General features: G+C 38.4%; 1 protein-coding gene across 3 annotated transcripts in view; it reads right to left on the minus strand.

The window, feature by feature from the left end:
- Positions 1-376: 376 nt before the first annotated feature.
- LOC131429619 (netrin receptor unc-5-like) overlaps positions 377-12511 on the minus strand; it is a 330312-nt gene continuing 318177 nt past the window's right edge. For all 3 annotated transcript variants that reach the window (XM_058593852.1, XM_058593853.1, XM_058593854.1), the window contains 3 exons: positions 7061-7397; positions 6513-6835; positions 377-1787 (listed from right to left, as the gene is read on the minus strand). In XM_058593852.1, the coding sequence (XP_058449835.1) occupies positions 856-1787; positions 6513-6835; positions 7061-7397 (1592 nt within the window). In that variant the 3' untranslated portion in view covers positions 377-855. The remainder of the gene's footprint in view (positions 1788-6512; positions 6836-7060; positions 7398-12511) is intronic.

Raw genomic sequence — 12511 nt, forward strand, 5'->3', positions numbered from 1 at the left:
TTGTATGTGATCAAATATTGTCGCAAAAAATTGAATACGAGTTTTATCTAATTCTATTCAATCAACGTTTAGTATTACCCGTTTCCAATTTTTCTGATACTATATAAGTTTTATTCACCCCGATTCAAACCTTCAGGTCGTTCGCCAAGGAGTGAACTGTTTTCAAAAATTTCGAAACTAAAATAGGCCACATCGGTTTGGTCCCACAAAATACAGTCTTTCTGCTAAGATTCCTGAACGCTCAATATTTATCCTTAAACATTTCGAATAAGTTTTGCAGTTATTCCATTTGCCTACAATTCAAGTGATGTTTAAATCATCTAAACTGTGATGATAAATTATTGTCATCAATTTCTAGAATAGAACACACAAACAATTCCAACCAATCTATTCATTTATTGTTCCTCACAATCAGTCTTGGTGAATAGCTACAATTTTAATCTACACAATTTTTTGCATCAACGGTGGAACGTTTTCTACGATTTTCTTGTCGTAACTAACTTTTTGGCTTCCATCTCTACAAACTAGGTTCACTGAAGTGTATGTGAAGGTACGATATCAGTACAATATCCTACTGCTATCGTCTACAGCTGATGTTTGTTTTAATTTCCTCGTGCAGGACGTGCATATAAGCCTGCTAATTTATTCGACATTGGGTTCACATTTGGAAACTGCTAATATGGTGGTAATAAATAATTTTCGTTGCCATACATTCTTACATATAATCAACTGTTTATTTCGCTTACTGGGTTGTAATATCACTATACCACATTGGCTACCATGAATACCATTTCCGTAGAATCGCCGTTCGCGTTAAGCCGTCATCAGTTTTTCCAGCGCCTTCCTAATATACTATCACGAAAATGCCACCGAAGTTATCAGAACCTTAGTTCCATTTTCCTGCTCGGCAGCCAGTTCAACCCGCAGACAGGGCAGTTCATTGATCAGCTTTTGCAGCATGAACTCACAGTGCAAAATTGACATATTCTTCCAGACGTGATTGAATGGAATTTTCTGAACGGCCGTGTCCGCCTTCGATATCCAACCGCCGGAGCAGTTAATTCTCAGAATCATGTTCTGTTTGTTGTTTTCGAAATGGAACGGGGAGCTCTGGCCGATTAAGAAGTACCCCATTCGACTCTCGATGATGGAACAGTGCTCCAGCGCGCTCGGGTAGTCTTCCAGAATGTACACTCGAATGTTGAAATCAGTTTCCGGCTTCCGACTGGGACCGTACATGTAAATCTTCAACCGCTTCATCACCGACACATCCGGCGCTAGATTCTCCCCGCCAAGGATGTACTTTCCGAGCTTTCTCGTCATGATGTATGCGCTCTTCAGGTCCAACTGAATGTAGGCCTGAGGACTGGGCACATCGTTCTCGGAGGAGGCGATTTTCTTCCAACAGTTCGTCACTTCCTCCTTGTAGAACAGCGAAATCTTCCAGTTGCTGATGTCTTCCGCACAGTGAGGCACCTTCAGAATCAACGGTTTCGCGAAGTTGCTCTTCGCCGGTCCACACACGATGGTCGGGCTGATGTGGGTGATCTGGTTGTCGACTAGAATCGTGTCCTTGGAGTCGTACATGACGGCCAGGAAAACGTTTATTTTCAGCGTTTCCGGCAGGGCTCCCTCGGGGATGGACAGAGACGTCTGCAGATGTTCCAGTTCGAGCCAACCGCCGTCCGCCGTGACGACCTGTCGCATACTATTGGATTTATACATGGTTTCGTTCGAGCTCGATGTGTCCAGCGATTCAGTTGTGGCGACGGCGTAGGTGGAGTTGGCTGGTGATGGAAAGAAAAAGGTAAGGATTATTATTGTTCAGTTAAAATTGTAGTAGTCATAAGCAGAAAGTTTGAATTTCCAGGAGATAGGAGAACAGAACACGACATCGCTGGTAGATTGAATTCTAATTACCGGTGAGTCAGGTTTTCCATTATTTGTTTTTAAAATGTGTTGCTTGTAAATCTATGGTCACCGAAATACCGTATAAGTTATTAATTTATAGAAAACTGTTCCAGGAAAGCGGGGTTAAACCGGACTAATTAAAATCTCATAAACCAACAATTATTTATGCCGTTTTTCATTAAAAAACACTGGTGGCGAGGATTGCACTGATTTTGCACTTTCAAGCTGAAGTGCAATTTTTTATGGTGTTTTATTGTCATTTATGCCCGCAGCACACCTGGTTTCGATTCTCAACCCCATACAAAGGGTCAGAAAGCTTTTTCTGGTCCGAGAGACGAACAATCAAATTGTCAAGTTTCGAGTTAGTACCTATATTTCCCGCGAGCATGGTTATGTCTCACGAAAAGTTGAAATCAACAGACACAACTCATTCTAAAATGGTTCCAATTTCTTTGATATTTGGCACCCTACTGAATTCGAAACTGAAACTTTATACATTGTCCGGTTTAGTTTCAGGAATTTTTGATTTTTTTTTGGCACTTCATCGTGACTTGGTACGAAAAACTAATGTATATTTTTTCAGATCACAAGTTTGGAATTGTGGCTAAAGGTTGAAACTACACAACGATATAGATAACTTGGATAAAAGATTAGTTTTAATGAGTGTTTATTTTAAATTTCAAAATGTGTCCCGTTTAGCTTCCTCTACTGTTAAGGGGCATGCTTTGCGATTTTGTTGTAGTAGAATTGCGGTGCCCTTAACTTCGTGTTGGATCATCTTAAACCAAAGATTGAAAGTTTATCATCATCATCATTTATCATCTCAAATCAAATATTCAAAGTTTATTAGTTTTTCTACAGTTCGACCAAATCTTGTGATTTTACAGCTTATAAGATGCACATAAATGGAGCGTCGTGTTTCACATAAATTCATATTCAAGAACATTAGAATTGTGATTTGAAAATTACATGTCTTGAGATCGAATGAAATAAAAAAAAACAAACGACTTGAACCTGGAACCATTAGAGCACAAAGCACGTCAGTGGATCGACTGAACCGCAGAAGCCTATATCTGCTTGATGGATAATTGATACATATAAATCCATACAGCGTCACTTGGTAGCCGAGTGCAAATTTCATTCGGAGCCTGCAAAATTCTGTACTAGTGAAATATTGCGTCATCTTTATAGATGCATATAAAAGGAGCGTCGCGATTCACTTCATTCATAACTCATAGCATGTAAAGATAAGTCATATGAGTAACTTCACAGTCAATTTAACTGAAGTTTACATCGATACAGACACAAAATGTATTTTTACGTGTAATATTGTAATGTAATGCTCGAGTCAGAAAAATATTGAAATCCGATAGGTATAAAACACTCATAATTTCGTGAATTTTCCTGCATTCGCCTTGAAATTTTGACCCAAGATTCTGAAGATGTTATGAGTTCAATTAAAAATATGAAATAAAATATTTTTAATACAATACCTAAGCCTTCTATTAAGGTGAAATGTAGTCTCAAAAAAGCCGCGCAAAATTTTCAACCGCTTGAGTTGACCGAATCGTCGCGTAAAGCATAACAAGAAAAACCGACACATAGAAACCAGGAATATTTTCAGTGATTGAGCGCAATGGGCTTACCACTCGTTTTGTTGGCTTGTAAAAAAGACTCATTGATTCGTAGTGGATTTTTGAATACTTCACACTTTGAATAAATCCTAATTCAATCGTTATTGTTAGTGATTACTATTACACTAGATCAACAGTAATTATGATTGACTAACATGAGGTTATATGTATATGTATTTACTAACTTGCTTACCATGTATATGCCTGAGTTTAGTAGCAAGCATGGATTCTCCATCAAAAAAAAAAACGAATGAATACAAGAAAACATTCAAGTATTTTCGGCATCTTTGACAGTAGTTCACCACGCCGATGAGAATGAATTCTGAAGTAATACCGATTATAGTTATGATATTACAAAACCATGCATTATTGCTTCAACAACATCAATGCATTGAACTCAACAAACGACTAGTATTATAAACGACAATTACTTAGAAAATAAACGATTTCTAACAATATTCATTTTATTGTATTTTACTCGTTTTTATTTCTACATAAAACCCAATGCTGCATAAATTCGTGTCATTATTTGATATGTAATTTTTGCTCACGATAGAATGCCTCCGTGCCTACCGTGCATTTCTCATACCATCTCAATACGAAGCGCGCAAGCAATAAAAAAATGCGGAAAAGTTTATGTAAACTTTTTCAATTTTCGATTGTTTTGGTTAAAGTTTTATAATTTTGAGTTGCATTTTCAGATTCTTTGTGAAAGTTTGCTACAAACACTACTTTTCAGTTCTAAAACTTTCCCCGTGGAACGGAACAGTAACCGTTTATACATTTCAAAAACCAATTACGGCTCGGCGAAGCAAAATTTGAAAATTGCGAAAACTCAAGCGTTTTTAGTTTTTCGAAAATCGGTCTTTTTTCGAAATTTAATTGCGAGAATTAGGATTCTACACTTACGCTCATTAAAGCTCTAAATTAAATTAATAGGCTCTAAAAATTGTCGAAAATTTATGAAAATAAGAATTCATCTGCTTAACTATATTCACGATTGGTTTGCCTTTCTCTGCAGAAAGCTAATATAATTGCTGGATAAACTGACTTTCTAATAGAACCTTGGAGATTCATAGTTTGGTATATAATTCGACTCAACTCGACGAGATAGGAAGATGTGTGTGTGTGTGTTTGTGTGTAATATTTTCAACGAATTTTTTTACCGCTCAATTTTCTTGAAGAAAGCTGAAGCGATTTCAACAAGCTTAGGCTTGTTTGAAGGCTACTATTGGGCTGTTGATTAAGTTCGAAGATCAAATGGCTGTCACTTCTGGTTCCGGTTCTGGTTTCGAAGGTACTTACATTCTTCAACGCAGTTTACTTGGAGTCATGAAAAGGGAATCTGGCAATAATAATATCTGCTTTTGACTGGTTGTTGCTGTCGACGGGTATCTCGCATCTGTCAGACAGATATAACCATGCAGTCTTCTGAAAACTTTTTGTAGTTGCATAGACTTCCAATTTAGGAACGATTTGACATGGAATTATCTGAGAACTACTTCACCAGGAGACCTTTGAAATTATTTGCATACAAACTATTTAATTAGTATAATGGGATGGTCATCTCATCAAGATGCTGAACGGCAAAACAGTAAAAATGGTTCTTGAAGCTGATCCAATAAGGACGGGAAACAGTGAAGCACAGCTAGCTAGGTGAATGGATCAATTGGAGGGGCATTTACGAAGTATCCGTGCTTTGAGTGGTTGACGAAGAGAGGCCATGGATCGATATCGTCATTATTTATCAATGTTCGTGGTGGGAGTTAGTGTTTCTTCTCTAGAGCCCACCCAGCCTCAGCTATCAGTCCGATGTATGTTTCCATCATCTTCTCAAAGTTACGCGTTGCAATATCAACGTCGTCAGCGAAGCCAAAAAGTTGTACGAACTTTCGGAAGATTCCACAACCTTCCAAAGCAATATTAAACTAGACACGCCCGAGTTAGGAAAATATTGAAATCCGATAGGTATAAAAACATTCAAAATTTCTGGAATTTTTCTCCATCCTTGAAATTTTGACACAAATTTCTGGCGATGTTATGAATTCAATTAAAAATATATGTATACGTATATGTCTTTCACTATCACTATCCACCGAGTTATGGTTCCACTCGATTTCAATTTGTGGGGATTTTGAAATTCAAAATTTACATTAACAATCCACGGACCTTGGCACTACTCCAAGTGAACATTGAACGTGTAATAACGGCGATACTAAGATCAACTCCTGAGAAAGTGGTAGAAAGAGTTAAAAGAGTAGCGGAGCCAATCAATGATCTGAAAACAAATTTTGTTTATCCTGCTAAGACAAAATAAATGCTAATCCAGGAAAATCTAAATTCTGTATTTCTAGAAAAAATAATCAAATAATCACATAAATCATATGTAGATGGTTTACCCTGTAAGACTACCTAGCATTTCGGAGATATTCGCCGCGTTGTACCTAAGCTCCTAAATAAGACTATCCGTTAACGTTTACTCGTTTAGTACGGTTCACCCAAATTCTTCCGATATGATTAAAAAACCAGCCTTCTACGCTCAAATTTCATTATAGCAATTGGATAATGAGTTGGAGCAGTGTTCGAACCGTAACGATTTGAAAGTGTTGAACTAATAAAAAAAAATATTTTAAAATCCGAAACCGTTGAATTGTGTCTAAGATCTGCTAGAGTGTTTCATTATTCCACATACTTGAATTTAGAATAATCTCAAAGAGATTATTTGGAGCTTTTATAATCTATATTTGAATATAAATTACAATTGATTTCATTAGAACGATCCGTTGATCAAAAGTTAACCTCGATTCGATTTTAAGATAACAACTTTTCCGGCCTCGGCCATGGGAACTATCATCTCTCGCTTCGAAACATGCGTTACTGAAATCAATTAATATCACAAACCCACTATCTCCTGGAAACTCAGACTCCCACTAATGACGATAAATTTTATAAATCATCATCACTCACATGTGTTCGTATCACTGTTGGTCACCAAGGATTCTTTACTCATGTACTGACCGCTGGCTTTCTGCGAGGGTTGACTTTGAAGCGTTGGTGTCTGTGACGGTTGCTGCTGTTGCTGCTGCTGCTGCTGCTGCTGCTGCTGTGGCTGTGACTGCAATGGCAAAAGAAACTGCTGTTGTCCTTTCAGACTCGCTGATGGGGGCGTCGGTGAGTGATTCTGACGATACAAGTGGTGCTGATGGTAGAGCTGCTGATGCTGTTGCTGTTTCTGCTGATGATAGTGATTAGTGTTCTCGCGGCTTTTGCTGTCGATGGGCGTTGAATAACTGCAGAAGATGTGAGTAATCAATTAATCTTGATTAGTTCCGTTGCCGTTAGGCGGAATCGAGGGCGGAATTTCTACGTTTGGATGGATGATTTAGTGATGGAGAGGCAGAGTAAAATATAACTGTGGAAACGGTTAACTGATTCGAGAGCAGGAGAAAAAAAACTAGATGGATCGTTCTGTAACAATTTTATCAACATATTTAGTTATTGTTGCAGAAACTAACCTCGAAGCAAATTGTGGCTCGTCGTAGTGATGTTCGGTGGAGATCGACCGCGATAGCAACAGGGGTACATTTTGTCCTGGGACTTTCGGAGCTTCCATGGTGCTTCCGTTGGAGTACTCGTAGTTGTTCACTCGAATGTTTATGTCCGGTGCGTTGGAATTATAGGTCAACTTTTTTTGGAACTCGTGCGTGTAGGTATGCTGATCCTGTGCCGCCCGGGTTATGCTATACGCGGGAATTTTCTGGCGATGTCGTCGAATGTGAATCAGGAAAACGAAGAACGTGATGCAAAGCGTAACGATGAACCCGAGTCCTAGGTAAAATATCCAATCCGATGCTGAAAAGAAAAAGTGAAATGGTGTCTTGTTTAATCGAAATAAGCCAAGTCTCCTCAATTTTTTGACGGATGTAATGCCAGAATATCTTATTATATGTCAATAAAACATCTACCGTGATTTCCCAAAATACATCTACCTCATTTTGTATTGTTGTTGCGAAACATAATCAAACCACAGAAACAGACGTGCACTGGAATGCCGGTCGAGCAATGGATCACCAAACTATGTATCGTCAGCAGAAAAAAGAATCCTTGCTGTCATCTGACACAGAAATGACGCAGCAAACTCCCACAGCCTCGGATAAAAGGATGGGCTGATGTTTAATTTCGATATTGAACCACTGTCCCGACTGTTTTCCCTGGATGATTCAAACTTACTAGTTTTGTATTGAAATCTCGTTGTTCTGTGCTTTTGGGGGTAGCACTTAGATGCCTGCCAGGTCCGCGCGGGTGGAAAAACCGTACCAAACACGGATATCATATTGTGTGTCGGGGAAGGTCCCAGTGTACTGTACATTCCGTCGATGCACCATTATGTTGATTATTATGGTTGCTAAGCATCAGGAAAAGCGAATCAGACCGATTGAAAATTATTGATCGGTCTGGCATTGTACGATACATGTTACTATCAGCGGAAGTACGATAAGCACTTTTAATCCATCATATCGTCGAGGGGTGGTTTCAATGAACAATAGGAAACTGATACAAGCGGATGAATAATGAAAGATTTCCAGTAATTAAGTTTTTGGTTCATTGTAAATAATAGTAAATGCAAAATCAAAGGAAATTTATTATGTAGTTTAATTGATGATCAAATACAAGTAAGGATCTTCGGAAACATTTGAAAATAAAGTATTTTTAAATTAAATTTTATTATAATTTTTAAATTACTGCAACTAATACCGACATAAATACGGCTTCGGTGTTTTGGTTTTCTGTATGTAGGTCCTTATAATTGTTCATTTAAAAAAGTTCAATAATCTTCCAAACCTGGCCAATGTGTTGCATTTTTTCGAACAACTCCCAAATAAACAGTATGCATGTTCTTTTTCTTATTTACCGGTAGATGAATTGTGATCAATGTCGTCAAGTCAAGTTATAAAATAGTCCTGTATGAGCCTACGAAACATATATACGAAATTTTACAACCATATTAATATTGATTAGAAATTTCAGAAAAGCGGATCTTTTGTCGTGACTTACTTTGCCATGGGACACCTTTTCAAAACTTACCCTCTAAGAGAGTGATAAGTTTTTGATCGTGAATATCTCTTGTTAAATTTTAGATTTAACATAATCAACATATTTTTTACTACATGCGATCGGAAATATGATGATCAGTTTATCATAATATTTTCAGTTTCTTAACATAATCACAAATAATTCAAAATTAAAGTTTTCTGAAATGTTTGGTATCAACCAGTATCAAAGAAGAAAACTCATGACGTTTTTCTTGTCCCTGGCTAGGTATAAAAGGTTAACACTTAATATATTTCGTTCATTCTAGCTTGCACAGTTCACTGGGCAGAATTCAAAGCAAGTGCATCATTCCGGTTGGTTCAGGTCCTTATTAACCATTAACCATAAGATTATTATTAGCTTATTTTGCGAAAATGCGTCAAGCCATCGCTGAGAAAAGTGAATTCGATTTAAGGGGTTGTTAAAAATATTTCTGTGTTATCGGTTCACCCATAGGCAGCAAAAGGAGACAAAAACAAAAAAATTCAGATCAGCGTCGTAGGGCAAAGTAGAAATGAAGATCGACATGTGATGTTGTCTGTGTGTGATTTTCTGTTCGATGTGTTACCATAGGAATGAGATTATAATTGAATGCTGTGGTGGCCAAGTAAAGTGAAACATGCTTGTTTCTTCCAATCAATTGTGCTATCTCTTCATGTAATTTCTTATGTAGGGTAGTTTAACAGGTAAAACAATTTCCCTGGTTAGGAGTTAGATACGGGTTCTAATCTCGTCTTTTCGGTAACATTTTCGTGGTTTTCATCACAGCTGCATTCCCCGTTTGATACTGATCAAATTTATATGAATCTAAGTCATCTCTATATAAGTAGCGTACTTTTGTCACGGTTATCTGTTTATCGCTACTATAATTGTTATATAGCATGAATGTGTGTACTAGTTGTTGTGTACTAAGGAGTGTATCGATAAGTAGTTAGCAACATTCAAACAGTTATTACTCTGAAATGGCTTAATTTTTTGCAGCGCAGTTTCAATGATGAGTCGAATTGATCCGGAAACGCGAAAGAAAATTCTGCACACTGCTCAGAAAGTGGTGTCACGTACAACGAAATTGCGAAACGGGTGAAAGTTCATCACACCAGTGTCAAAAATATTATCGAGAAGTTCGGTAAGACCCTTTCCATGAAGGATTTGCCCCGATCCGGTAGGAAAACGGGTCCCACCCAGCCCGGCCGGGACTTAAAAGTGGTTGAGTACATCAGAAAAAAACCCATCGGCGTCGACGCGGGATTTGGCCAAGCAGTTCAACACCAGCATCGGGATGATTCAACGGATCAAAGTTCGGAACTTCCTGAAAACGCACAAGAAACAGAAGGTGCTGAAAAAGTCCCTGGTAGTAGCAAGTTCAGGCCAAAACAAGAGCCCGAAAACTGTATAACCAGATTCTACAGAATGAAGACGGATGCATCCTGATCGACGACGAAACCAACGCCAAGGAAGACTCTCGAGCGCTGCCCGGACCGCAATTTTATACGAAATCGGTGTACCAGGACCTGGACGACGCTGACACCACGGTGGCGATGGAAAAGTTTGGACAGAAGGTGTTGGTCTGGCAAGCAATTTGTACCTGTGGTTTGCGGTCGTCGATTTTCTTCACGAAGGGCACAATTAACGCCAAGGTGTACGAGGAAGAATGTTTGAAGAAGAGAATGCTGCCACTTTACAGAAAGCATAAGGCTCCTCCTCTCTTCTGGCCGGATTTGGCTTCAGCTCACTACGCCAACTCCGTTCTACAGTGGTTGTCAAAAAAAATGTACAATTCGTGGAAAAGGACATCAACCCACCGAACTACCCGGATCTTCGGCCAATTGAAAGGTATTGGGCAACTGTCAAGCGGCACTTTCGGAAGGAAGGTAGTGTCCCAAAACATGCAGGAGTTAAAAAAAAACTGGACAGCTGCCACCAGGAAAGTCACAAAAGTAACTGTGCAGAATTTAATGAAGAATGTCATGTCCAAAGTGCGAGCGTTTCACAGTAACTAGGATTTTCTTCAAAATAATCAGTGAAATGCATAAAAATGTAATTTTTCTACAATATATCGAAAACTGATGTCAAAATATGTTTTTTTCGCTTTTTTATTCGATAATCAATGTTGCTAACTGCTTTCCGATATACTCCTTACATTTACTCCCAACACTGTTCACGTCACATTTAATTTTCAATTTTTGAAGGATTACTGCAAGTTCCGAAGCGAAGTTTTAATTAAGAAATAATTGCAGATCATTAAAATTATTTCAACACTTTTCGTTCATTACTTTCAACTTAACTATGACGATACATGATTGTTTCAGCAAATTTGCATAATACCGAAATTAAATCGCTCCACCGGAGTGGCGTTCGCGACAAACGGTGTTCGAGAAGTTATTAATTCAGTGGCATCCACGTGGCGTCACAACCTTCAAACAAGTCATCCACTAACTAGACAAAGGGTACGAAGTGGATGGGACTGTATGTGCTGGAAATCAAAAAAAAATTACCAAAGGCATTTCCATCATCACCATCTCCATCATTCGCAGCACAGTCCCCAGCCATTGGAACTGATGAACAATCTGTAGCATCCATTTTCACTGTACTGCAACCCCCTTCGCAATATCTCAACACTGGAACGAATCACTCTTTCATCTAAACTGGCTGTTCACTTCAATAGGTCTCTTTGCATAAATACAGCATAATTTAAAAGTCCCCTCCGCGGCAAACTGCTCGCACACACACACTGTCTCTTGCTTCCTCTCCCTCTCTTTTTCTCTGACTGCCGGATTCCTTCACAAAAATCCATAAAGAGGCCTTGATTAATACCCCGCTCTCGCTCTCTGTGCGACTATACAAATTTCCATAAAACGCAGCGAAAACTGCTTCAGGTCCCCACAGGATTGCGTGCATGTGTCCACCCTAGAACGTCGTGCTGAATATTGCACCCACATGGATCCCCTTGTTTAGTATATCTTGTCGTTGCATCTCCAGGGGGAAAACATAAACGTTTCCCGCTCAACCGAACGCATTACATGAGTTGTCAAGCTAACAAGTAGGAGCCGTCGGCCGTCGAGATTCCACCCTGTACTGTGTACTGTTTAGCACTACCGAAAGAATGGCTTTTGATATGTGAATTTTAATGTATCCTTCGAGAGTCACTTTAATAATGCTGATCATTGTTGCACGGAACCAGCGGAGAATGTATTTTGCATGATTCTCCAGCACCCGTCCGGATTGTAAAAGAAGTCATAATGTGTTTGGTGAAAACTTTGAAGTGAGATAAAGTTATTGAGCCGGGAGATCTGAGATCCCGTGACGACACATGAGATGAGATATGGACATGATGTATCTCATGTGACTTAATGAAACTACTAAGTGACGAAAAATAGGGAAACTGATTTCAATTTCTAAACCGCTTCAATCCATAGAATTTTTGATTTCGCACCAAATAGTACCCACACCTAGTAGAATATCAGGTCAACTGAAAAATCCCCAAACTGACACATAAATGTCGGTACTAGAATTTAATCCATACGATTTTCAATTAGTACCAACCTCCAAGCGAAATGTGTCGAAATTTGACTGCAATCAAACGATTCCCGATCGGAAAACCACATCAGGATTATATCAAAACTGCAGCTCATTTTGATGTTTATACCAAAGGACACATAATACAATTTCCTAGTTCATAGACAATTTCTTTGAAATTGTACTGGAATTTGATTTGTCAATAAAGGTATTCATTTATATAAGAAACTATGATCAAATAATATTGAGCTTTGAATATTACAATTATTTTTTCTCTTACTGATACGTCTACGATACACAATTTTAAATAAATTTAGATCCGACAATAATATTTTACATTAAAATAATCCCAGATATAA

This window comes from Malaya genurostris, chromosome 2 (assembly GCF_030247185.1).
Source record: "Malaya genurostris strain Urasoe2022 chromosome 2, Malgen_1.1, whole genome shotgun sequence".
Lineage (NCBI taxonomy): Eukaryota > Metazoa > Arthropoda > Insecta > Diptera > Culicidae > Malaya > Malaya genurostris.